Source organism: Bos javanicus, chromosome X (genome assembly GCF_032452875.1).
Source record: "Bos javanicus breed banteng chromosome X, ARS-OSU_banteng_1.0, whole genome shotgun sequence".
Classification (NCBI taxonomy): domain Eukaryota; kingdom Metazoa; phylum Chordata; class Mammalia; order Artiodactyla; family Bovidae; genus Bos; species Bos javanicus.
In genome coordinates this window covers 17,472,016-17,499,116 of record NC_083897.1, presented here as the reverse complement: position 1 = coordinate 17,499,116, position 27,101 = coordinate 17,472,016, and the positions used below count along the sequence as shown (strand labels likewise).

At 43.3% G+C, this 27,101-nt stretch overlaps 1 protein-coding gene and 1 non-coding gene across 2 annotated transcripts in view; one reads left to right on the top strand and one right to left on the bottom strand.

Moving 5' to 3' along the window:
* Positions 1-15,276, top strand: part of GPC3 (glypican 3) — a 459,188-nt gene extending 443,912 nt beyond the window's left edge. Inside the window, exon 8 of the mRNA XM_061408363.1 lies at positions 14,761-15,276. Within this exon, the coding sequence (XP_061264347.1) occupies positions 14,761-14,930 (170 nt within the window). The 3' untranslated portion in view covers positions 14,931-15,276. The remainder of the gene's footprint in view (positions 1-14,760) is intronic.
* LOC133243555 (U6 spliceosomal RNA) lies at positions 188-294 on the bottom strand. The gene has a single exon (XR_009735111.1). It is a non-coding gene; the product is annotated as a U6 spliceosomal RNA (small nuclear RNA).
* Positions 15,277-27,101: the final 11,825 nt, after the last annotated feature.

Here is a 27,101-nt window from a genome sequence, read left to right as displayed (position 1 = left end):
CTTATAGCCTGATGCCTCGTTCTTCTCAGTCATTTCCCTTCTTAAATTGATTTGGCCAATGACATGTATTTGTGTGTTAACAGGCACATTTGCCTTATTCTGTAGACAGGTAAAAACAATATGGAAAACTTCTGCCCCTTCTTAGTTATAAGGAACTAGGGCTGCCCTTGACCCTATGTATTTTTTAAAAAATATGGAACACTTAATGAATTTGCGTGTCGTCCTTGTACAGGGACCATGCTAATTGTCTCTGTGTCATTCCAGTTTTAGTATACGTGCTGCCAAAGCAAGCACAACCCTATTTATTTTTTATGTATTTACTTTTTTAATTGAAGTATAGTTGATTTACAACATTTTGTTAGTTTCAGGTGAATGGCAAACGGATTCATACACACACATATATGCATACACACTCTTTTTCAGATATTTTCCCATTATGGTTTATTTTTGTTGTTGTTGTTCAGCCGCTAAGTCCTGTCCCATACTCTTGCAACTATATGGACTGCAGCACACCAGACTCCTCTTGTCCTTTACTATCTCCAAGATTTTGCTCAAATTCATATCTGTTGAGTCAGTGATGCTGTGGGGTACAAGATACTCTTTTCTTCCTCTGGATCCTGAATGATACCGTTATGTGGCTGTACTGAGCGAGGTGTCTACCACCTGCAAATTACTGATAATTGTTTCCTGTTGATAGGGAAAACTTTCCGTGGAAACAATTCCTAAGATGCTTGTTCTGTCTTCTCTATAAACAGCATCCTCTTATGGCCATCCCATACCATATATGCATGTTTCATAGTGTGTGAGTTACTCAGTTGTGTCCAACTCTTTGCAACCCCATGGACTGTAGCCGGTTAGGCTCCTCTGTCCGTGGAATTTTCCAGGCAAGAATACTAGAGTGAGTTGCCATTTCCTTTTCCAGGGATCTTCCCGACCCAGGGCCAGGGATCAAACCTGGATCATCTGCATTGCAGGCAGATTCTCTACCGTCTGAGCCACCAGGGAGGCCCATGCACATTTCATATTGCCTGACAAATACTCACGTTATTTCTGAGACTTAGCCTCTATCTTAATAAGTGGGACAGATTTTGTGCGGGGGTTTCTCCCTACCCTAGGCAGGTCAGTAGTTACTCCCTTAAATTTATGTCTTGGTTGATAACTCTTTGGCAAACTTAAAGCTCTGGTCACTAAGCTACTCATGGTCTCCAAAAGACACTGATCCCTTTCTTTGAAAGAGAGAAATCCAAAGCAGTCTCTTGAGATTCCTCTCTAGACAGTGTCTGTGTCAAAGGGAGGAATGCAAAGGTCACTTGAACCCTGTCCCTTCACCCTTTATCCCTGCCATGAGACCTAGAAAGACCTGAATGAAATCCTAGAATCTCAGGTTTGGAAGGGTCATCAGAAGCTATTTACCTTCACCCCCTCATTCTATGTTTGAATCCCTTCACCAGTCTTTCTACCAAATGGCTGTCCAGATTCTCATGGACCACCTCCAGAGATGGATCTCAGTGCCTAGGGGCAGCCTACGCAATTGTCAGACTGCAGTAATTAAAGAAAGTTCTTTATCTCTTTTGAGTTCAAATCATTTTCCCCTTAGAAGGATGACAAGGCTGTGAAACAGAAGTACTAAAATGGCATGGCTGTGAAGCAAGAAGAGTCTGAGATGAGAAAGAGAAGGGAAGGAGCAACAGTGGTATGCGTGGTGCAGGGGGTGGAGCAGAGGCAGATAAGTAGGTCAGTGGAGGTGGCGGTGGGGGGTGGGGCAATGAAGGAGACGGAGCTGAGAGGCAGGACTGTGCCGAGGGTAAACAGGAAGGCCATGGGTATGTTGATGGAAGATTAAGGAGATACTAGAACCTCTTCTAAAACAAATGGAACCCAGGTTAGAGGTTTAAATCAAAGTGCAGAGGAACAGAAAAGCATCTTTAACATTCGGAATCCATCAGAGGATTCCAACCTTGCCCTTTGCCTAAGGATATGGAAAAGATCACTGTAGAGACAGGAGAGAATGTTTAGTAAAGCAACAACTAGACAGAAGAGAAGGGATAATTGGACAGAGGAAATGAGTTTAAAGAGCAATGGAAAGAGAAAAAGAAGTGAATAGAGAAATGGAAAGGGGGGAATGAAAACACAGAACTTTTAGGTTAAGGAATTGTATTTATTCTCATGCCAGCACATAATTGTATTTTCCTGGCAGCCATTCCACAGACCTCTGCAAGAGGAAGGGGTGCCGGCACATGTGACTATAGGGACTGAGGTCTTACTGCTCTGTGCTTTTACAGCCAAGCAAAGGACTTCATTCATGAAGCTGTATTTTGATGTTGCAGGGACAGGCACTGAAATGTCAATCACCAGAAAACAGCTCCTCATTTGGGAATTGGTGGTGATGGAAAGGGCAGGGTATGCTCCAGCGGTGGGTAGATTCTGGGGCGAGGGCAAGGGTCAAAGGTATGGGAAGCCAATCACAACGGTTCCAAGTGAGAAAGAAATGGAACCTGCTCACCAGCAATCCTGTTTCCCATCCAGTGTGGCACCCAGAATGCTGGCATGTGTCCCTTGCTTACATAGTAAGGCATCGAGTTTCAGACAGTGAAAGGGAGTAAGAAGCAAATCGTGTAGATTCCGTCCACACTCGGTACAGTGAACTGATGCTGTGGGTAATGAGAACTGGCTATTGAAAGGGCGGTTTTGGTATCTAAAGGTCAGGGTTTGAACGCTGCCATGTGCTTCCTGGGCCACCCACACCGTTGGCCCTGCCTTTGTGTTATGTTCATCATTGCTCAGTGGGACTCCTTCCGCTAAGGAAATCTTCAGTTGATAAAGATAGACTCCTCAGGAAGGGTATCTACTAAGGAGGTAGCCCTTCACCTTCATATTCTCAGTAGACTGGGGTTACGTGTTCATTTGTGTGGCCATTGAGTCACGCATTCATTCAGTTTTTCACTGGCTCTGCTAGCTCAGTACCAGGTGGGAGCTAAAGAGAGAAGTAAGACTCATTTCTTCCTTTGATGGGGCTCCAAGTCTAGCTGAGTGACTAACTCTACTATGTATGCTGCAGATTGAAATTCGTGCTATGATAGAAGTACAATCCAATTAATAATCAGAGAGAGAAGTGATTCATCTGGACTGGGGTGATAAGGGAAAGAAAGCTTCCTGGAAGAAGTGCCATGTAAGTTGAAGCCTGAGAGAGAGGGAAAAAAAGAGATGCCATCCCAAGTTGAGGGAACAGCATGAAGAAAGACACGGGAAGCTCAAAGCACTTGCCACTCTCAGAAAATAATAAACGGGGTGGTACGACCACAGTCTATGGTACTTGGGGAAATATATGGGCAGTTGAAACTGGAAAGCAAGACAAGATGAGTTCAAGAAGCTCATGAATGCCCATGCTAAGGAACTAGGACTTTACCCACATGCAGTAGGGAGCCATCATCGGATTTTGAGAAGAGAAAAATGTGATTCAACAGGTGACTGGGGAAAAGGGTATTTGTCTTTTTTCTACTGTCACAGAATAGAACATATTCTTTCTTCCTGGACAGCAGCGGGCCATTGGAGAGCAATGGGCATCTTGTCTGCTAGGGCACTGAGGACTGTGGCAGGAGGGGAGAAAACAGGGGGAGAGAGGCTGAGGAGAAGAGGAGAAATGGTCACTGCCCAAAGACTGAGGAGGGGGGACTTCCCTGGCAGTCCAGTGGTTAAGTCTCCATGTTCCCACTGCAGGGAGGCATGGGTTCCATCCCTGGTCACCAAGCTAAGATCCCACATGCCAAGCAGCTCAGCCAAAAACCCCCACACAGACACAGGAAGTGGCACCTTTGTGAACGGTGGTGTACTGACAGTCCAGACCCAAAGATGGGAAGGGAGGAGGGAGCCAGGATGACAATGTGTTCTTCCAAGTAAATTGACAGTAAAATAAACTCAGTTCCCCAAATCCCATTAATGATGAGGGGGGCATTTCACAACTGGAGAGTTTTTGGGGAACAGCTTCAGATAAAACAACTAAGCGAGGCTTTTCATCTTTCATTTATGAGGGCACCTGCCTCCTGTTGATTTCTGGCCTGTAATGTTCCTACACCCAGGCTGAGTGTTTTCAGGGACTTGAGCCATTTTGACCTATTGGCTATTATTCTAGTAACTTTCCTTTGCTGTTGGATATTGTAAGCAGTTTAGTTCTCAGGTACATTTTTTGTAAGATCCACCATGGCTGATTAAAAACGGAAGAGTACCAGATTTGGGGTTTTCCCATTCCAGCCTGTCTAAAGCCCTATGTCAACTACTATCAAAGAGTTTTTTATTAAGCATCTTGGAGTGCAGGTTCCAAGGGACTATAAGGGCACTCCCTCACTCCTAACCGCCCCCTCAGCGATTTGATTTGGCTACAAAAAGTGACATTTTGTATCTTCCTTCTACATCTTCAAAGCCCAATGATGCATACCTCTGTAGCTGCATCATGTTTGAAATTTATATTATAAACAGAGCTCTGTGAATCTAAACCATTAAGTTTTTTAAAGTAATGAGGACAGAGTGTATTTATTCCTTCATTGATGTTTTTAAAAAATGCATTTTCAGCTTAGCATTTGTGTGACTCACAAAAGTAAATGTAAGTTTCCTGCGGTTGTATATAAATTTCTCTTAAAATAGCCTCAGATTAAAATTCTTGACAAAAAATGCCCTCTTCCTTCACTCCCAATTGAGGAGCCATATTTGCAATTCTAGGGTAGTGCTTAAATATCCATTTAAATTTTTTTGGACAACTTGAATTTCGAAGCATACCTTTTGGGGGTGGGTGTTTTGGTATCAGGTATATTCACACACTCACTCCTCTCTAAAGTAAAATGCCAGAGGAACGCTGCATTCACATTCCCTTTAGGAACTAGGATGTACCCGTAAATGCCATTATCTTTTGGCTTCTATAGTTTTTTAATCACGGTGAAATATATATCACAAAACACTTGTCTTTTTAACCACTAAGTATACAATTCACAGGCATTATTTACACTTGTAATGTGTGCGACCATTACCACTATTGCCAAAATTTGCCTATTCTGCCTAGTTATATTTCTAGAAATGGAATCATGTATTATGTGGTATTTAGTGGCTGGCTTCTTTCAGTTAGTGTAGGTTTTAAGGTTCATATAATCTTGGAGCAGGCAGCAGTACTTCATCCCTTTCTATGGCTGAATAATATTCCATCGTATGGGTAGACCATGTTTTCTTTATCCATTAATCGACGGGTAGACATTTGAGTTTCTTCCACCTCCTGGATGCTGTGAATAATCTGCTGTAAACATTGGTACAGGTATTAATGCGTCAGGGATAACAAGAATATAGCATTTCCAAGACCATCTGGAGTTGGAACTCTGGAGACACCTCCTAATGAAGCTTGCTTGTGCAGGCGTTTGCTGATAGCTCTGCCACAAGACACACAATACACAGCTCTGACGACAGTGCTTCATCTCACTCGCTCCCCAAAGGCTAATCAGCATTGAGTGAATCCACATCAGCTCCCTCTCTCTTCTCAATTCGGTACTATCTGGTTTTGGCCCAACCCGATCAAAAGTTCTCTCAAAAATCTTCCATTACCTTCTTGTTGACACTTTGAGTAGCTTCTTCTCAGTCCTTACTTTCCTTGACCTTTCTATAATGTGCTTCCCCTCCTCTCTTTAAAGTGTTCTCTTCACTTGCCTTCTTGAAGCCTGTTTTCTTCATCTTCTCCCCTGGCCCTGGCTGAATCATGTCTCTGTCACCAGCTTCTCATATTCCAATGAGTCTCAGGCCATTACTTCCCATGGGAAGGAAAGGCTTTGAGGAACTGTGATTCCTGTGGAGCCCTTAGGCAGCCTCAGATGAGAAGGGTCTGAATGTCTGACAGTAATAGTTATGACACTCCTGTGGAAGGTGGTGATCATTCTCAGGCTGGTGGAGGAAAGCCAGCACCCACACCACCCATCCACACTGTCAGTTTCCAGGATGAAGTTGTTCTGTTTTGGGGAATATGACTTGACCCATGATGTACCTAAACAAGTATAGCATTGGCCCACATCATAATAAGATTCTACAGCAAAATGACAGTTTCCAAACGTATTACATGATGTTCTTCTTTGTTCCTTTCTCAGTGGCTGGACACAAAAGTGAGGCATAGTTAGTGGCCAAATCCCCTGGACGCCATCTTGTATTAGACACTAAGCTTTCTGAGCCCCATTTAAGGGCAATTACTGTGGCATCCCTCTCCTGACTAGGAAGTTATCGCAAAATGACTTTAAGTCATTAATCAGGAATATGTGGTCAGAATAGCCCAGCTTTGATAGTATACACAGCCTGGGTGACCCAAGTATCCCATGGTGCTCTTAAAACCATTATACAGCAGTGAAGAGTGGGAGTGAACACCTGATTCTGAGGATCTGGGACATAACCTGGAGGTCCTAGTAAACGGGAAATACTTTATGAAATCTTAACTGAGTTTGCAAATAACACCCTTTTGCTCCATCATACAGCCTTGTGTGTCCCAGTATAAAATAGTGTGCTTTTCCCTCTAAATCCCTGGGAAGAAGCATGCCATGGCCTCATGTCCCCACAGCCCACTGCAGCATACACCCAGCCCAGACTGAGAAACAGAGCCTAGAGGAAGAGAGGCCATACCTCTACTAGTGGTAAAGTCCACTGTATTCTTTCAGCACCCTAGCAGTGTACCTAAGGGCATTTGTAGGCTGCAATTAGCTGTAGGAAATGAAGTGGGCATCTCAGTGCCCGGCCCTCTGCCAGGAGCGGTGACTGGATTGTTCCCAGAATTTGCAGTCACGTAGTTGGGGAAATTGGCAGCTCACTTATTTGTCACGAAGGCACGTTGTGAAATGGACCCTAAAAGGAGTCCCATTAGACCAATTAAAACCAGAGGCCTCAAGTGTGCCATTTCCCTCGTCTGATCTGTGAAGAAGAAAATCTCCGACTCACTCCCGGAGACCTGAGGTTCATTAACAAAGTCATTTTCCTCTGCTTTCAAGTCTTAAGTAGTCATTTCACACCTGAAAGTTCACAAAGGTGGTGGTGGGGGGGGCGTTGATGTGGCAGGAAGGAAGGTTGTATTGAGGGGAGGACAAGGAAAACCAAGATCAATTAGGGGTTCAGAAGCCAACGGCCCAAAGGCTTCTGTGGGAAGGGGCAGCAGAGTGTGCAATAGTACAATTTCTAGTGATTTTCCCCATTTCAGCCTCGGGGGCCTACCAAGCAGTGCACGCTGGTTTCACATACTCATGTCCCAGGGCCCAACCATACACGGCAGATACAAAACACGGGGAGAACAGTGTTGCTCTGTTGCCATATTAGGGCCTGGATTGAAGCCTTCTGCTGGTGAAGGCTTGGTAAGGAAGACACCCCCTGTTCAGCTCAGCAGCAGCATTTGCTCCCCTGGCATTGCAATGACAGCTCCTGTCTTGGGCTGCCCCTGTGAAGTCCGCCAGCTGGGGTGGGTGAGGCCCCTCTAGCAGTGCCTTGCCCTGCTTGATGCCCATGCCACCAGAGGGTGAGCGTTTGAATCTTCTTATATGTTCAAGACCCCAGTGGCTCTGTAAGGGCCCAAAGGCTTGTCTCACTGGCTGACGGATTTTCCTTGGTTGCCTGTGCATGCCTGCTTGATGTACCTCAGCAACTTCTCCCCCAGGGCTTGGTGTTTATGGCCTTTAGGAGCCGTCAGGGTTTAAAGAAAATAAAAACAGTCCAGCATGGATTTATTTTTTGCCAGTGTCTCTTATCCGCCATTAAACCAGCTTAAGAAGAAAGAGGATTCAGAATTTGGTCGCTGGTGAACATGACTAGGAAGGCTCACACCCCAGGAAAAGCAACTGACTGCAGCTTACAGGTGCTCTGGTGGGGCAGCCATCTTGGCTGCTGTGGGTAGAGGAATGATGGCGGCCTGAGCAGACTGTGCTCCTCATTGGGCCCCAAGAGCCTTGGAATCAGAGAGAAATAAAACTAGAAGGAAATTTAGAGTTCATCCAGTCCAGTACCTTGATTTAGCAAAATGGGGTGACTGAGGCCCAGGAGAGGTGACTTGCCAAAGGTGAAATAGTAACTCAGTGACTGAGCCAGGCCTGGAACCCAGGGCTCCAGACTCCCAGGATGGAGGCATCTTCCTTAACTCCCCTAGGAGATTCTGAATAACTAAGAATGGGGTTGTTGGTAGTATTGTTGAGTTGTTTCTGACTCTTTGTGACCCCATGGACTGCAGTATGCCAGGCTTCCCTGTCCATCACCAACTCCCAGAGCTTGCTCAAAGTCATGTCCATTGAGTCGGTGATGCCATCCAACCATCTCATCTTCTGTTGTCCCCTTCTCCTCCTTTCAATCTTTCCCAGCATCAGGGTCTTTTCCAATGAGTCAGCTCTTCACATCAGATGGCCAAAGTATTGGAGCTTCAGCTTTAGCATCAGTCCTTCCAATAAATATTCAGGGCTGTACCCCAGAGTAAGTGCTTCTTCCAATGCAGAAAACTTTTTCCACACAAAGCTCAGGCCTAAATGACTGATGATAATTTAAAGGGATTATCTAATCTGCAACACAAAGGACATAAGAGCAAAATGAGAGTCAGGGCTGAGTCTGTAATTAGTACAGACTGTTGGGTCTAACCCTCTGGGTGTAGTTAAACTGATGACAAATAGAAACAGATTTTTGAATTTAGCATGAAAATCTCCTTGCTGGCCCAAAAGGTTCTCACTGACATTCAACTGCAAGACAGAAACAATTTATGTACATTTTACACTATGTACCTAACCAAACATCACTGATCAACATAAAAATATGAGTGATTTAAGAGTATGGTTTGTGGTGATCCCCATAATGCATCTGGCATGTAGCAAAATGAGATGGTCTTGGTTTGGTGTAGATTTAGCTTCTTCGTAGGTTTTTGAATTTTTTTTTTTTTTTCATATTTGCTACTGGCAGATCCCCAGATACTGTTCCCACAGGCTTCTTGTTTTTCCCAAGACAAGATGTCTGACAAGTCTCTCCCACCCACTTAGGGCTGTCCTCCAAACTGTTAACAATGATCTTTCTGAAAAACACAAAACAGATTGTGCGGATTCCTTCCTTAGAAACCTGCAGTGGCTCCCTATTGCCCACAGAATAAAGTTTTATCTTTCTAATCTGTCAAGATCTGGCCTTTATTTTCTTGTCCTTCCTGCCTTACCTTTTATCATCCAGCAAGCAACACGTGCACAAACACACCCCCCACAACAACGAGTGCTCAACATTGCTTCCCTCCATAGAGGCCGCTGGCGCGCACTGAGCGTGCCCTCTCGGCAGTCTCGGGTGTTGATGATTCGACTCCAGCGGAACCCTCTGCCTGAAATGGGTAACCGTCTCACTCAGCCCTGCCACAGTCCACCCATGCTTCATGGCACAGTTATAACCCAATTGTCCAAAGGAGCCTTCCAGCAAGCTTTTTATTTGGAATTTCTCTCCCTTCTTTGTTTTTAAAATTTATATTTTGGCCATGCTGGGTCTTCATTGCAGCACACAGGCTTTCTAGAAACCGTGGCATATTGGATCTTAGTTTCTTGACCCGAGGTCAAACCTGCATCCCCGGCATTGGAAGGCGGATTTTTTTTCCGGCGGGGGGTGGGGGGGGCAGTATAATTGCTTTACAATGTTGTGTTAGTTTCTGCTGTACAACAGTGTGAATTACACATCCCCTTCCTTTTGAACATCTTACCCCCTAGATCATCACAGAGCACCAGGTTTCCCACTAGCTATCTATTTTATACATGGCAGTCAGTGTTACTCTCTCAATATGTCCCACCCTCCCCTTCTCCGCCCCAAGTCTACATGTCTGTTCTCTCTGTCTGCATCTCTATTCCTGCCCTGCAAATAGGTTCATTGGTACCATTTTTCTAGATTTCACATATTGCATTAATATATGATATTTTTCTCTTTCTGACTTACTTCATTCTGTATGACAGACTCTAGGACCATCCACATCAGTACAAATGGCCCAGTTTCATTCCTTTTTATGGCTGAGTAATACTTCATTGTATATATGTACCATATCTTCTTTATCCACTCATCTGTCAATGGACATCTAGGTTGGGAAGGCTGATTCTTAACCACTAGACAAGGGAAGTCCCTTCTCTCCTTTCTAACCCCCTGGTGTTTCATTTTTGCCTTTATCTGAACCCTTTCCACTTTCTGTCAAGTGTCTTGTTGGTTTGTCTATTGGTCTGTAATCCCACCATAGTGTGGATTCCTCAAGGCAAACATTAAGTAAGTCTTTCTCCAATCTTCTAGCTCAATGCTTGGGACATAGTAGGCTGCCATTAAGTTTGTTGAATTAAATTGGATTGTATTTCCCCTGTCCAGGAATATCCATGCCTATCTTAACCAAATCTCTATTTCCTCCGTGTCCCATAGTGCTTCCTTGTCATGCTAAGCTGTCCTCTTCATCTCTGTTCTTCATGATGGTGGCCCAGGCTCAGAATGAGTCTTTGCTGGGACCCCCATCAGTATCAGCCACGGGAGCCTGGCTATAGGACTGAGTGATAAAGCTTTGCTGCTGCTGGGTGGGAAGTCTCAGGAAACCCATAGCCACAGCATAGGAAGCACAGGAAGGTATTATTCTGAATATTCCTAGGGTCATTTGGAGGTAGGAGACTTGGCCCAGCTTTGTGCCAGGTGTGTGTCTGATGGCCTTGGCCATCATTGCTGATTGCTTCAGGAAAATAGAGCTGATGTAAAAACCACTTGGGGTCCCAAAACCTAAAACTCTTTTCAGTAGTTCACAAAGCTTCAGAAGGCTACTTAATCAACTGTGATCGGTTGTATGCGGAAACGTTGATTTCTCTCATGTGATTTTTCCTATTGATGTATAGTTGATTTACAATGTTCTGTTTCTGCTGTATAGCAAAGTGATTCAGTTATACACATAGATACTTTTTAAATATTTTCCATTATGGTTCATCACCAGATACTGACTACAGTGCCCTGTGCTGTATAGTAGGACCTTGTTGTTTATCCATTTTATATTTAGTAGTTTGTATCTGCTAATCCCAACCTCCCATCCTTCCCCTGCCCGTCCTCCTCCTCGACAACCACAAGTCTGTTCCCTGCGTCTGTGAGTCTGTCTGTTTCATAGATAAGTTCATTTGTGTCATATTTTAGACTCCACACGTAAGTGACATCATAAGGTATGTGTATTTCTTTCTGACTTCACTTAGTATGATAATCTCGAGATCCATCCATATTGCTACCAATGGCATTACTTCGTTCTTTTTTATGGTTGAGCGATATTCCATATATGTGTGTGTATATATACACACAGCAGATCTTTATTCATTCATCTGTGGATGAACATTTAAGTTCCTTCCATATCTTGGCAATTGTAAATCATGATGCTGTGAACACTGAGGTACATGTATCTTTTTGAATTATAGTTTTGTTCAGATATACACGCAGGAGTGGGATTGACGGATCATATGTCAATCTATTGACATATGATCTAAAAAACTCTATTTTTAGTTTCCTGGGATACCCTCCATGATGTTTTCCGTAATGGCTGCACCAGCTTACATTGCCCCCAACAGTGTAGGAGGCCCTGTTCTCCACACCCTCTCCAGCATTTGTTATAGCCGTTTTGACTGGTGTGAGGTGATATCTCATTGTGGTTTTGATTTGCATTTTCCTAATAATTAGTGATGTTGAGCATCTTTTTATTGCCTGTTGGCCACCTGTATGTCTTCTCTGGAGAAATGTCGATTTAGATCTTAGGCCCGTAAGACCTAAGTTGGGTTGTTGGGGGTTTTGTTATTGTTGCATTGTATGAACTGTTTGTTTTGGAAATTAAGCCGTTGTTGGTCACATCATTTACAAATATTTTCTTCCAGTCTGTAAGTTGTCTTTTTGCTTCATTTATTTCATCTGGTTTTTAGTTCTCATTGGCAGGATATTTTCACTAATTGAGGTTTTGGTTTGTTTTTTTTTTTTTCCAAGAAGGAACCCATTACTACTTAATCACTGCAGTATATTTGGTGTATAAAATTTGCAATTCGTGTATGGTATAGCTCCATGTGAGGTTCAGAGTTAGCCGTGTGTTCAAAGAACACTTCTGCCACTTACCAGCTGTGTAAATATGGGCAAAAAAGGAACCTGAGCTTGAGCTTCCTCATCAGTAAAATGGGAATTATAATACCTATTTTATAACATTGCTGAGAGGGTTCAGTTACATGAGATCATGTATATAAAGGGTACTTAGCACAGTGCCTAGCACACAATGAGGACTCAATAATTGGTAGTCATTTTTATAATTTCAAAACATAGATCCTAGATATAGACATAACAAAAGATGTATTGGGTGGTACAAAGATGAGAAACTGCTGGATTTAACATAATTCCTGGGTGTACCATAACTGCTATAGTAGACAAAAGTGTGTAGTGTTCATGGATTATTTGAAGAGCAAGATAAATAGTAGGGGAACCGAGTGTTCACAGTAGTAGATGTTGTTTGTTTAATCCTGATGTTGGGCAAGGGGAATATCCGGAAAAGGAATTTTAAAGCACTGCTGAGAAGGCTCTCATTCAGGTCAGTCCTAAAAATACTCCTCTTCATTTAAGTTGAGAAGTTGCCGTGAAACTCAAGGCTGGGCTTTCAGCAGACCCAGCCATATGTGTTCTCAAGGCTGGTGAAATCTGATCAGGCCCTAAGCCTGCACTGTCCTTGCCGACTGACAGCTGACCTCCGCCTGCTCTGTGTGCCCTGCACCATTCACCTTGCAGAGACAGAGGTCTGATTTCCAAGCAAAGCATTGCTCTTTGTTCTTTTTCTCTTTGATTTTCTTCGTATCTAGTTATTTTGGGGGGAGAAGGAATGGAGATTAGTCTGCTGATTTGCTTTTCCCTCAGTAAGAGGGTTCACAGGAAATTTTGATTTGAATTATTAACAATGAAGAAGAAACACTTTCTCAGCTTCAGAAGAGCACAATGTGGTCAGATTCCTATATATTGGAAGTTAGGACATCATTTCTTTGTACAGCAATGAAAAATAATTATAGTTCATAACAAAATAGAAAAATTATTTGTATTGAATATGATAAGCAAAGGACTCAATGAAATATGCATTCAGATTAATAGGAAAAACATTAATACCAATTAGATAAGAAGGCAAAGAATATGAACTGTCCTTCATTGAGAAATACAATTAGTGAATGACAAAAAAAACCTTCATCTATACTAATAATTGCACATGTGTGCTCAGTCGTGTCCAACTCTTTGTGATCCTATGACTGCACCCCACCAGGCTCCTCTGTCCATGGGATTCTCCAGGCAAGAATACGGGAGTGTTCCTCCTCCTCCAGGGGATCATCCCAGTCCAGGGGATGAACCCACATCTGCGTCTGCTGCATCGGCAGGCAGATTCTTTACCACTGTGCCACCTGGGAAGCTCATACTAGTAATCAGATACATGCAAATTAGAGAAACTGTAAGGTAGCACCTTATACAGACTGCAGTATCTTTCTTTATTGAGACATAGTAAATTTGGTTCCCTCATCATTGCTAGTGGCATTATAAACTGCAATAGCCCTTTGGAAAGTAGCACTGTGGACTGTGTAATCAGACCCTTTGGCTTTGATCACCTTGACTTTGCTGTCTGGTCTCAGCAATGCCAGCCTGTTAACAGCAGCCCTGGTCTTAGGCCCTGCTCTGCACACATCCTGGACCAGCTGAGTCCCCACACCTTCTTCCTGTGACTTATTTCATGTTTCATCCGCTGTAAGAGGAGCTCTTCCTTCCTCTTCCTTCCTTCCTTCTGCAGAATCCCAGTCATTTCCTCTCTGCCTGTTGCTAAGCATCTCCATGTCCCCAAGAGATCTTTCTGGCTCCATTGGCCACAGGACAGTTGGCTGCTGAAGTTGCTCACATCACATCACCTTCACAAGATATTGAAATAGAAACACTGGTGACCAAGTCTAGAAAAGCCAAAAGATTTGCACTCTAAATCTGGAAAAGCAAATCTAAAAGAAACTGAGCCTTGGGCCAACCATCTTTAATTTCCTGATACACCACTATCAACTTAGATTTGCCTTCTGGGGGACTTTTGAGTTAGGCCAACCCCAGTACCCCAGTTTCTTTACTGAATCATAAAGATATCTCATAAATGGTAGGCAAAGAAGGACTGTTACCCATAGGCCTCTTAGTCTTAATTTACTTGATATCAACTTAAATCCTAAGCATATCATGTGTGTGTGTGTTGCCAGGCAGCAGTAAAAAGACCATATAGATAAAAGAAGAAATATTTCAGAAAAATAAAACAACTTTCAGTAGCAAACTACCCTACTGTCAACTCTAAGGCAAGGCTCCCAGGGGTGCAGGACACAGAACAGGTACACTGGGGGTTCGCATCCCCTCCCCCACCCACACACATACACATGAGAACACACCTGGAGTTACCCACACGGCACAGCCTTGCCAACCAGGAGACGTGACAAGTGCCAGTGTGCACCCCGGGGTGTGGGTGGAGCCAAGGGCAGGAGGGGCGTGGCCAGCTCATGTGCGCCTTGCTGGTGTGCTCTCTGGCAGGAATACCACTAGCCCTCTTCCTCGGGCGGGCCCCCAGCTCCTCACCCGTGTTTTCTTCCCATCTCCCAGTGGCCTTCCTTTCAAGGAAAGAAAGAACTCAAAGCCGGGCTACCCCAGCAGTCCAGACAAGTGCCTGGCCATGAAGAGTGCGTACCTGAAGCCGTTGGTGAGCCTGCATTTAAAGTCTTTCTTCTCTTTCCGCAGAACTAGCTTATGATCTGGACGTGGACGATGCTCCTGGAAGCAAGCAACATGTGAATCAGAAGGACAATGAGATAGTTGCCTCTCACAACCTTGGGAATGGCCATCCTCCCCTGAAGCTTCTCACCAGCTTGGCAATCTCTGTGCTGTGCTTTTTCCTCCTGGTGCACTGACTGCCAAGCTCACAGGATATGTGCTGCCCTTCAGCACCCTGTGGTCTCCCTCTATAAAGGGAACCACCTTTTTCTTTTTCCCTCTTTTTTTTATCTTCTATACCTCCTTCAGCCATTAAGTAGAAAACTAACCCTGCGTTACGTTTTCGAAAATCACGTGGCATCTCCATGAGGAGGGCAAATTTTAGTGGTAGTATAGATTGTCTTTTGCAATACAAAAAATCAAATTGTGCCAAATTATTTTCCTATGTTTGGCTGCTAGAACATGGTTGCCATGTCTTTCTCTCTGTCTTTCCCTTTGCATGGATTTCTTTGGAAAAAAAAATAATAAACACTCAAATAAAAATGCATTGAGTCTTTTTTGTAAGCCCTTGTACATGGTGACCATGCTGTGCTTTCCTCCTCCTCACCTAGCTTTCTATTCTGTATAAGAAAATCCCCCTCCCTCCCTATCTTTTGGGTGAGTATCAGTCTTGGCCCCAAGCTCCAGCCAAAGCCAATCCCTCCCAACACACACCCCATCCATAATCTCTATTTAGGTTAGAAGGAATTCCCTGATGGTCCAGGGGGTAAGACTCCATGTTCTCAATGCAGGGGGCCTGGGTTCGATCCCTGATCAAGGAACTCAATAGATCCCACATGCTGCTACTGAAGCTCCCGCATGCTGCAACTAAGACCCAGCACAGCCAAATAAATAATTTTTAAAAATAAATGGGTTAGAGTGTCTTACCTGTGAAACTAAAGACACTTCAAAATAGTCCCCCCCATCTCTCTTTACAAATTTCACTTTGCTGAAAATGTTTTGCCCAACGAGAAATCCTCTGTATGGATCATGTACACAATAGTCTTCCTTTCTCCCTACCCAGAGAGGGGTCCCCAAGGGTACAAAGGAGTACTTCCCCCAGGTTCCTTGCTGCCTGTCACTCTTCTCCAGGGGTTGCCACATGGCAAGGCCGGCAGTTGCTCTGGGTCAGGTCATAGGGGTGGTTGTTGGGAGACCCAGGATTATAGGAAGCAACGCAGCTCTTGGCCTCAGACGGGGTCCTTCAACAGTTGTTTTTTCCACAACTAGGCCTTGCATACCTGTTGGCTGTCAGGCACTCTCCCAGCTGCAAAATGATAGAAAACCAGATTGGATCCCGCTCTCATGGAGCTGAAGGTTTGGCACCAATGCTAATTCCAACACCAACTTTCTGTCCATTGTAGGCCCAGTATTATCACTGAAGACTCTGTTTCACACATACGCCATCCCAATAATGATGCCGATGCTGCTCTTTGAATGTTCTGCTGCCAAAGAACCTCAGGAATGACTGACTTGACATTGTTTCCAAGGCCTGGCTTATTGCCCATTTGCCAGATCAGGTCACCAGAAACATTGTTGACTCTTTCTAAGTGGGACCTCAACTCCCACCTGAGGGCAAGGAGAAGCCAAGCTGAAGGATGAGGAGAGAGAGGGGCTGGGCACACAGCCGGAGTGTGAGCCAAGGTCCAGGAGGGGCTGAGACGTCCCCTTTGATTCTGGGAGGCGGTCCCAACCAGGAGCTCTCATATCTGCAGGGTGACAGGAGGAAGGGCGGGGGGGTCATTTCTCACAACTTATGGGTCACCAACACACTTTCATCAGGGTCTCCTGAGGAGCACAAGTTCCTGGTAGCCATCCTTTGCAGAAATTTTGCAAATACAAATTGGAAACTTCTGGTTTAGCATTTCCTTCACTTGGTTTTGGTCAAGGCTACAATCAGTGGTCTTTGTTAGCATCTTTCAATGATTTGTAGTGGTTGGTAAAACTTGAACAGGCATTATCTTTTAAACATCATTATTTCTGTATTTGAGTAAGATTTATGAGAATCATTATTCTTTGATTCATGAAACCTAAATACCGCAAAAGTTTGTTCCTTGGACTCGAGTATGCCAGGCTACACTACCAGCAGACCAGAAGGCTGGGAAGCCCAGTTAGCACCTAATGGCGGTCCCTGTCACTTGACAGCAAGCTTTTATTTAATGTGGCAAAAAGGTGACCCCGAGATTGGGTTTTATGGCTACAAACAGAAGGGCACCATCTTAAAGTCCTTTTCCTCCTCTCTAGGAGATGAAAGGGACTGTTTTTGAACATCTTTCACATTCATTTCCCTTTAGTCCTCAGCTTCCCTCTTGTAAAATGGACAATCCAGTTCAGATGTCCAGCTTCTCTGTTGCTCTGATTTTGTGGCATCGTTGGTCCCAAAAGGAAGTAAGAGCCACTCCCTCTGCCCAGTGCTGGGCTTACGCATGTGCTGTTGCCACGTGCCTCTCAAGACGTTGCCAGCTTCAGGTCATATTTGATACACTTCAGTTCCCAGAACATGACCCAAGCCAGGCAGCGTTTCTGTGATCTTGGTACACCACCACTACAGTCCATGCCCACTGAGTGATGAGCAGCCAGCAGAAGGCTCTATATAAAGTCCAAGGCCTTCTGGCTTCAGCTAAATGGTCAGAATTAAAATAACTACTCACACTTACAAAACATGGAAAATCCACCACCTCCTATTGACACTTTACTTTTACTCAATGGCCCGTCTCAGCATTTTATCCATGCCTTTTCCTGTTTCTCTGTATTTATTCTCCTAGTTCAGAATCTAGTTTCACAGCTCGTTGCTGGTAGCTTTATACCTTTGAAGTGTTTATCTTACCCTTTGCTTTAAACATCCTACATGAATTCCGTTAAGATGACAATTCTGTCCTTAGACTAAGCCTGTGTACATCTGTGCTAAGTCGCTTCAGTCATGTCCGACTCTTTGTGATCCTATGGAGTGTAACCTGCTGGGCTCCTCTGTCCATGGGATTCTTTAGGCAATAATACTGGAGAGGGTTGCCATGCCCTCCTCCAGGGAATCTTCCTGACCCAGGGATCGAACCCATATCTCTCATGTTTCCTGCATTGGCAGGTGGGTTCTTTACCACTAGCACCACCTGGGAGTCCTTAGACTAGGCTCAGTAGTTGGAAAGTTGCACCATCTTGGGAGTTTTCAGGCCTCTTTCTGGTTGGATCCATGTGTGAACTTCCACCAGCTCAACTCTGGTATTTTGAACAAGGTTAAATCATGTAACAACATACTGAATCCCCAGGTTGAAAAGGGCCCATTAGTTCATCCCACAACCCGTGTTTGATTAGCACCTAAGGCAGAGCTCTCACTAGGTTGCAAAGCAGACTATTTGGTTGCTGGACACCTCTGATTTTTAGAAAGTTCATTTTTTCAAAAGAAATTTACACAGGTAATCAAAATCTAATTGTACATCATCATGTAAAGCTTAAAAGATGACATTTGTCTCGTGATTCCATACCCCATAGTTAGTATTAAATATTTGATTGAAATCTTTCCACTTATTTTTTTTGCTTTGTATGTATATATTCACACACATGAGATTATAATGAATGTGTAAGTCTATAATATGAATCAGTCTTTGATAGGTTGAGCCTAAATCTGCCTTTCTGTAATTTCTACCCATCGTTCTTGGCCCTTCCATAATGATTAACATGAGAGTAAGACAATACCACTTTTCACATAGCTGTCTTTAATCAGTCAGTGACTCTTGCCTCTTCTGAGCTGGTTTCTTCAACTCATTCACCTGTTCCCTGCTCCAGCGGGTCAGTGGTCCTTTCATGCTGTTGTGCTGATCAGATCAGATCAAATTAGTCGCTCAGTCATGTCCAACTCTTTGCGACCCCATGGACTGCAGCACACCAGGCCTCCCTGTCCATCACCAACCCCCGGAGCTTGCTCAAACTCATGTCCATCGAGTTGGTGATGCCATCCAGCCATCTCATCCTCTGTCGTCCCCTTCTCCTCTTGCCCCCAATCCCTCCCAGCATCAGAGTCTTCCAATAAGTCAACTCTTCACATGAGGTGGCCAAAGTACTGGAGTTTCAGCTTTAGCATCATTCCTTCCAAAGAAATCCCAGGGCTGATCTCCTTCAGAATGGACTGGTTGGATCTCCTTGCAGTCCAAGGGACTGCTGAGCTCAAAGTGCAGCTGGAGCCTGTGCAGAATGGAGCATGGATTTTCAAGTTCCTACAGAGCCCAAGACCTCCACCTCCTTAGAATGTAGACACTTAGAGGCCACGTCATATTCTTCATGAAGGATGGGCTTGTGGCCAACTGAAACCCCCAGGTGATTTTGCATGAATAGCTGCCAAGCCAGGTCTCTTCCATCCCATACTCATGTAACTGATTTTTTTAAACCAAATTCCAAGGGCTTTTGATTTTACTTGTCTAGATATTGGGCCAGACAGTATACACTGTGTGTGAGAGAGAGACAGAGAACAAGAACAGGGGGAGAAAATTTTCTTCTTGCCAAGGCCATACATTTTTGGAAGTCTTCCTTTGGAACGACTATTGAGCCAGTCTATGTACCATACAAGAAAATCAGCCTCATTTCTTTATAGTCACACCTTGTTTGAAACCAAAAATAATGTTCTTCAGCTTGATCACCCACCTCATTCACTACATTTGCTGCCAAGTAGCTTTTAGCTGTTTCCAAAAATCTAATTTGCCTCCAAGAAACAAAGGCCTCCCTGAGAAGATTCCAAAGAATATGCTATGGGATATGGAGGAGTTTTCCCCCAAGGAAAAGTTCTACAGTATTTGAGGACACTGTACATCTTGGAAGGACACGGCATTAGTTTGAATATAAAAGGTCTGCTAGGTTTGCCAAGGAACCGACAAAATAAGCTCATTGCTTTTTATTCATTTTTATTTGTTTGGAAACATATATACTGGTTTTGAAAGTTTCACATTAAAAATAGATGGAAAAGAACAAAATGGCAGAGTAGGAAGACACAGATTTCACCTACTCCCCAACAAACACATCAAAAATACCTCTATATTTGGAGCAATCTCACTGAAAACTAACAAGACTAACATAAAGGCTCTTCTGCAACCAAGGCTAAAAGAAAGATCCACACAGAATCAGGTAGGAAGGGAAGAGACGTGATCAAGTCGGGATGTTTGCCCCTGGAAGAGGACACAGAATGGAGGGAGGGGGTGAAAAACACAGAGATCCTCACTGGGGAGGGAGCAGTTCCAGCCACACATTGGGCATATGCAGGCCTGGGAAGATGAGTCCCCTTGGCTACTTTGAAAACCAGTGGGACTAACAGGAGGGCTGTAAGAAACCTAGACTCTGCTAGTGAAGTGCATGCACACACTTGGCTTACTCCTGAAACAAGGCAGGAAAAGTGAAATTGTATGAGATTCTTTCTAGTTTCCCACGAACACTCCAACGAGTTCCCTAGCCTGAGCCACACGTTCACTGTGCCCACTTGCTTCACCACGCAGCTCTACACTAGGGTAAAGGCTGCCATGAGAGGAGTGATCAATCATGAGGGAATGTGCCGACCCAGACCCAGAAGAGCATCTGAACAGCACAGGGGCAGCCATTACTGGTGCTTATAGAGTCAGCACATCAGAAGTGGTCCAAGACTCTGACTGGTCAGGTGGCCACAGACCAGGCCAGTAGACCCACACTATGTACCCATGCCTGGCCCCTCTTCCTATAGGGAACCCTGCTCCCTCTAGGGCAAGGGTTCTGGTGCTGGGAGGAGGGAGAGCACACACTTAGAAGGAATGGAGCCAGCTTGGACACAAACTTTAGGGCTTCTGCTCCAGCAACGTGGGATCCAACCCCCACTCTAATAGGGTGTTTTTTGGCCACTAAGCAAAGTAGAAGATCATATCTGGCTCCGGTTCTAGCCCCTCTATCTCCAGCCCCACCTCCCACCATGGTGATAGCTGCCAGCACACCCTGAGTAAAGACATAACTCACATGCATGTCAGATTCAGCTCTCCCACCAAAGCCACTGGGCACATGCAGACGGCAGAGGGCCACTCCCACACAAGGACACACCTTCGGGACTACAACAGGTAACTCTTTCAGTTGTCTAATTTCACAGAAACAGAGAAAGTTAAGCAAAATAAAAAGCAGAGAAATTTGTTTCAATTGACAAAACAGGAGAAAATCCCAGTAAAAAGAACTAGTGAAACAAAAATAACCAGATAGAGTTCAAAGCATAAGTCATAGGAATGCTAACTGAATTAAAGAAAAGAATAGATGAACACAGTGAGAATTTTAACAAGGAACTAGAAACTATTAAAAAAAAAAACCAATCAAGTGAAAAATACAATAAATGAAGTAAAAAACATACTCTGGTGGCTCAGATGATAAAGAAAAACACTAGAAGGAATTAATAACAGACTAAATGATACATAAGAACACATAAGTGATCTGGAAGATAGAACAGTGGAAAGGGTTCGTCGCTCAGTCAGGTCTGACTCTTTGCAACCCCATGGACTATAGCCCACCAGGCTCCTCTCTCTATGGAATTCTCCAGGCAAGAATACTGGAGTGGGTAGCAATTCCCTTCTGCAGGGGATCTCCTCAACCCAGGGATGGAACCTGGGTCTCCTGCATTGCAGGAAGATTCTTTACCATCTGAACCACCAAGACAGTGGAAATGATCCAGTGATCCAATAAGAACAGCACAAAGGATTTTCCTGGTGATCAGTGGTTCAGAATCCACCTGCCAATGCAGGGGACACAGGTTTGATCCCTGGTATGGGAAGATTCCACCTGCTGTGGAATAACTAAGCCCTTGCACCACAACTATTCAGCCTGTGCTCTAGAGCCCGAGAGCCACAACTAAGGATAGTCCCCACCCGCCACAACGAGAGAGAGCCTGTGTGCAGCAACAAAGACCCAGCGTAGCCAAAACATCAACAAAACAAAACAGCAAACAGAAAAACAAATTTTAAAGAATGAGAATAGTTTAAGGGACATGGAAAAAGCAAGAGAGTTCCAGAAAAACATCTATTTCTGCTTTATTGACTATGCCAAAGCCTTTGACTGTGTGGATCACAATAAACTGTGGGAAATTCTGAAAGAGATGGGAATACCAGACCACCTGACCTGCCTCTTGAGAAATCTGTATGCAGGTCAGGAAGCAACAGTTAGAACTGGACATGGAACAACAGACTGGTTCCAAATAGGAAAAGGAGTACGTCAAGGCTGTATATTGTCACCCTGCTTATTTAACTTATATGCAGAGTACATCATGAGAAATGCTGGGCTGGAAGAAACACAAGCTGGAATCAAGATTGCCGGGAGAAATATCAAGAACCTTAGATATGCAGATGACACCACCCTTATGGCAGAAAGTGAAGAGGAACTAAAAAGCCTCTTGATGAAAGTGAAAGTGGAGAGTGAAAAAGTTGGCTTAAAGCTCAACATTCAGAAAACGAAGATCATGGCATCTGGTCCCATCACTTCATGGGAAATAGATGGGGAAACAGTGGAAACAATGTCAGATTTTATTTTGGGGGGCTCCAAAATCACTGCAGATGGTGACTGCAGCCATGAAATTAAAAGACACTTACTCCTTGGAAGGAAAGTTATGTCTAACCTAGATAGCATATTCAAAAGCAGAGACATTACTTTGCCAACAAAGGTCCATCTAGTCAAGGCTATGGTTTTTCCTGTGGTCATGTATGGATATGAGAGTTGGACTGTGAAGAAAGCTGAGCTCTGAAGAATTTATGCTTTTGAACTGTGGTGTTGGAGAAGACTCTTGAGAGTCCCTTGGACTGCAAAGAGATCCAACCAGTCCATTCTGAAGGAGATCAGTCCTGGGTGTTCATGGGAAGGACTGATGCTAAAGCTGAAACTCCAGTACTTTGGCCACCTCATGTGAAGAGTTGACTCATTGGAAAAGACTCTGATGCTGGGAGGGATTGGGGGCAGGAGGAGAAGGGGACGACAGAGGATGAGATGGCTGGACGGCATCACTGACTCGATGGACGTGAGTCTGGGTGGACTCCGGGAGTTGGTGATGGACAGGGAGGCCTGGCGTGCTGCAAATCATGGGGTCGCAAAGAGTCAGACACAACTGAGTGACTGAACTGAACTGAACTGAACTGAAGCAATATAAAGTATACCAACATTTTCATTATAGGAGTCTTTAAAGGAGAAGAGAGAAAAAGGTGAAAAATATACTTTATGAAATTGGAATGGAAGAAATGAAACTGTCACTATTTGCAGATGAACTGATACTACATATATAAAACCCTACCATAAAACTACACAAATCAGCCATAATTATACATATGGCTGATTTGTTTTTTTACCGAAGAAACCAATACGGCATTGTAAAGCAATTTTCCCCTGATTAAAAATAAATTTAAAAATAAATAAAAGTTGAGAAAAATAAAATTAACAGTTAACAAAAAAGAGAAAATCCTAAAGTCTTCACCAGAAAGAGAAATCAAAGAAAAAAATATCCTGTTTAAGACTACATCAAAAAGAGTAAACTACCTAGATATAAAATTAACCAAGGATGCAAAAGGCCTATTCTCTGAAAACTATAAAACACTGATGAAGGAAATTGAGGACAATACAAAGAAATGGGAAGATATACCCTGGGTTCACTGATTGGAAGAATTAATATTGTTAAAATGTCCATATGCCCAAAGCAATCTATAGACTTAATGCAATCCCTATAAAAAAATTTCATATTTTTCAGAATTACAAATAACCCTAAAATTTATACAGAACCACAAAAGAGCCAAGATTTCCAATGCAACCTTGAGAGGAAAACAACAACAACAACAACAAAACTGGACGTATCATGCTCCCTAACTTAGACTATACAACAAAGCTACAGTAATTAAAACAGCATGGTACTGGCATAAAAACAGACACATAGATCAGTGAAACCAATAACCCAAAATAAATCGACTCATCTATGATCAATTAATCTACAGCAAAGGAGGCAAGAATATACAAAGGGGAAAAGATAATTTCTTCAGCAATTTCTACTGAGAAAACTGGACAGCCACACGTAAAACAATGAGATTCAAACATACCCTCATACCATATACAAAAATAAACTCAAAAGGCTTTAAAGACTTAAACGCAAGAGGGAAACCATAAAACTCCTAGGAGAGAACAGAGACAGACTATTCATTGACATAAACTGTAGCAATGTTTTCTTGGATCAGTCTCCTAAGGTAAAAGAAATAAAAGCAAAAATAAATAAATGGGACCTAATTAAACATTAAAGGTTTAGCACAGAAAAGGAAACCACTGACAATACAAAAAGACAACCTATGGAATGACAAAATATTTGCAGGTCATGTGATGAACAAGAAGTTAATATACAAAATATACAAATAGCACAGACAACTCAATATGTAAAAAAAAAAAAAAAAAAAAAACGCAATCAAAAAATGGACAGAAGGCCCAAATAGACATTTTTCCAAAATAGACATACAGATGGCCAACAGACACATGAAAAAATGCTCAACATCACTAATTATTAGAGAAATGCAAATCAAAATTGCAATGTGATATCACCTCACACCTGTCAGAATGGCTATCATCAAAAAGTCTACAAATAACAAATGTTGGAGAGAATGTGGAGAAAAGGGAATATTGATACACTACTGGTGGGAATGTAAATTGGTACAGCCACTATGGAAAATAGTACTTAATATGAAGGTTCTTCAAAAAAATAAAAATAGAACTACCATAGGATCAAGCAATTCCAATCCTGGCAATATATACCCCCTAAAATGAAGACACTAATTTGAAAAAATAAATGCACCCCAATGTTCATTGCAGCATTATTCACCATAATCATGACATGGAAGCAATCCCTGCTCTCATGGGGATTCACATCTATTGGGGGAGACAAGAAATTACAATACAATATAAACATTAGAATAGAAGTATACACAGGATGTGAGGGAGAGCATAGAATGGGGAACATATTATGGTCAATGTCACTTTCTTCAAGGGATATAACCCTTGAAGAAAGTGTAGAAGAAAGCACAGAAATTTACATATGGCTGATTTGTGTTTTTGTGTGGAAGAAACCAATACAGCATTGTAAGGCAATTTTCCCCTGATTAAAAATGATGTAGAAACTGTAGAAATGCTCCAGATTACAAAGGAGACAGAGTGTCTTCGGCAGAGCAGTATGACACAGGTCCACAGTGGACCATGCACATGGCTATCGCATTATTGGCCATTGTGGGGCACCGTGGGACTCCAGGGTGCCCATCCACGAGACGGGAAACTTATGTGGAGCATACACAGAGCATGCAAGGATGGGCACAATAAAGGACAGAAATGGTAGGAACCTAACAGAAGCAGAAGAGATTAAGAAGATGTGGCAAGAAAATACAGAACTGTACAAAAAAGGCCTTAATGACCTGGATAACCATGATGATGTGGTCACTCACCTAGAGCCAGACATTCTGGAGTATAAACTCAGATAGGCTATAAACAATGCTAGTGGAGGTGATAGAATTACAGCTGAGCTATTTAAAATCCTAAAAGATGATGTATCAAAGTGAAAGAAAGTGAAGTTGCTCAGTCGTGTCTGACTCTTTGTGACCCCATGGACTGTAGCCTAGCAGGCTCCGCCATCCATGGGATCTTCCAGGCAAGAATACTGGTTGCCATTTCCTTCTCTAGGAGATCTTCCCGACCCAGGGGTTGAACCTGGGTCTCCCGCATTGTAGGCAGATGCTTTGCTACACTAAACATGCCACCAAATCTGGAAAACTCAGCAATGGCCACAGGACTGGAAAAGGTCAGTTTTCATTCCAATCCCAAAGAAAGACAATGCCAAAAAATGTTCAAACTACAGCACAATTGTGCTTGTTTCACATGCTAGCAAGGTAATACTCAAAATCCTTCATGCTAGGCTTCAACAGTATGTGAACTGAGAACTTCCAGATATATAAGCTGGGTTTAGGAAAAGCAGAGAAACCAGAGATAAAATTGCTAACATCTGCTGGATCCTAGAGAAAGCAAGGGAATTCCAGAGAAACATCTACTTCTGTTTCATTGACTATGCTAAAGCCTTTGACTGTGTGGATCACAACAAACTGTGGGAAATTATTCAAGAGATGGGAATACCAGACCGTCACCTTACCTGCCTCCAAAAAAACCTGTATGCAGGTCAAGAAGCAACAGTTAGGACCGGACATGGAACAACAGACTGGTTCCAAATTGGGAAAGGAGTACGTCAAGGGTACATGTTGTCACCATGTTTATTTAACTTATATGCAGCATACATCATGTGAAATTCCAGGCTGGATGACTCACAAGCTGGAATCCAAATTGCTGGGAGAAATATCAACAAACTCAGATATATAGATGATACAACTCTAATGGCAGAAAGTGAAGAGGAACTAAAGAGCCTCTTGATGAGGGTGAAATGAGAGTGAAAAGGTTGGCTTAAAATTCAACATTCAAAAACTAAAATCATGGCATCCGGTCTCATCACTTCATGGCAAAGAGATGGGAGCGGGGAAATGGAAACAGTGGCAGATTTTATTTCCTTGGGCTCCAAAATCACTGCAGATGGTGACTGCAACCATGAAATTAAAAGATGCTTGCTACTTGGAAGAAAAGGCATGGCAAACCTAGACAGAGTATTAAAAAACAGAGATATCACTTTGCCAACAAAGGTCCCTATAGTCAAAGTTATGATTTTTCTAGTAGTCATGTATGAATGTGAGAGTTGGACCATAAAGAAGGCTGAGTGCCGAAGAATTGATCCTTTCAAACTGTGGTGCTCAAGAAGACTCTTGAGATTCCTTTGGACACCAAGGAGGTCAAACCAGTCAGTCCTAAAGGAAATCAACCCTGAATACTCACTGGAAAAACTGATGCTGAAGCTGAAGCTCCAATACTTCAGCCACCTGATGCGAAGAGCCAACTCATTGGAAAAGACCCTGATGCTGGGAAAGATTGAAGGCAGGAGGAGAAGGGGATGACAGAGGATGAGATGGTTGGATGGTATTGCTGACTCAATGGACATGAGTTTGAGCAAGCTCTGGGAGATAGTGAAGGACAGGGAAGCCTGGCGTGCTGCAGTCCGTGGGGCTGCATAGAGTCAGACGTGACTTAGTGACTGAACAACACAGAGCACCACATAGTGGTTAGAAGCAATGAGAAATATTCACAGCCAGCAGGATGAGTCTATCTCAAAAGCGCAATATGGACAAAAAAGCAAGACACCGAATGGACTATATCACATCTAACCTTTGCAATGAATGAAGATATATTCACAGAAGACAATACACATTTTACAAAAAAAGTACACACTAAAAAGCATACACTGAGCA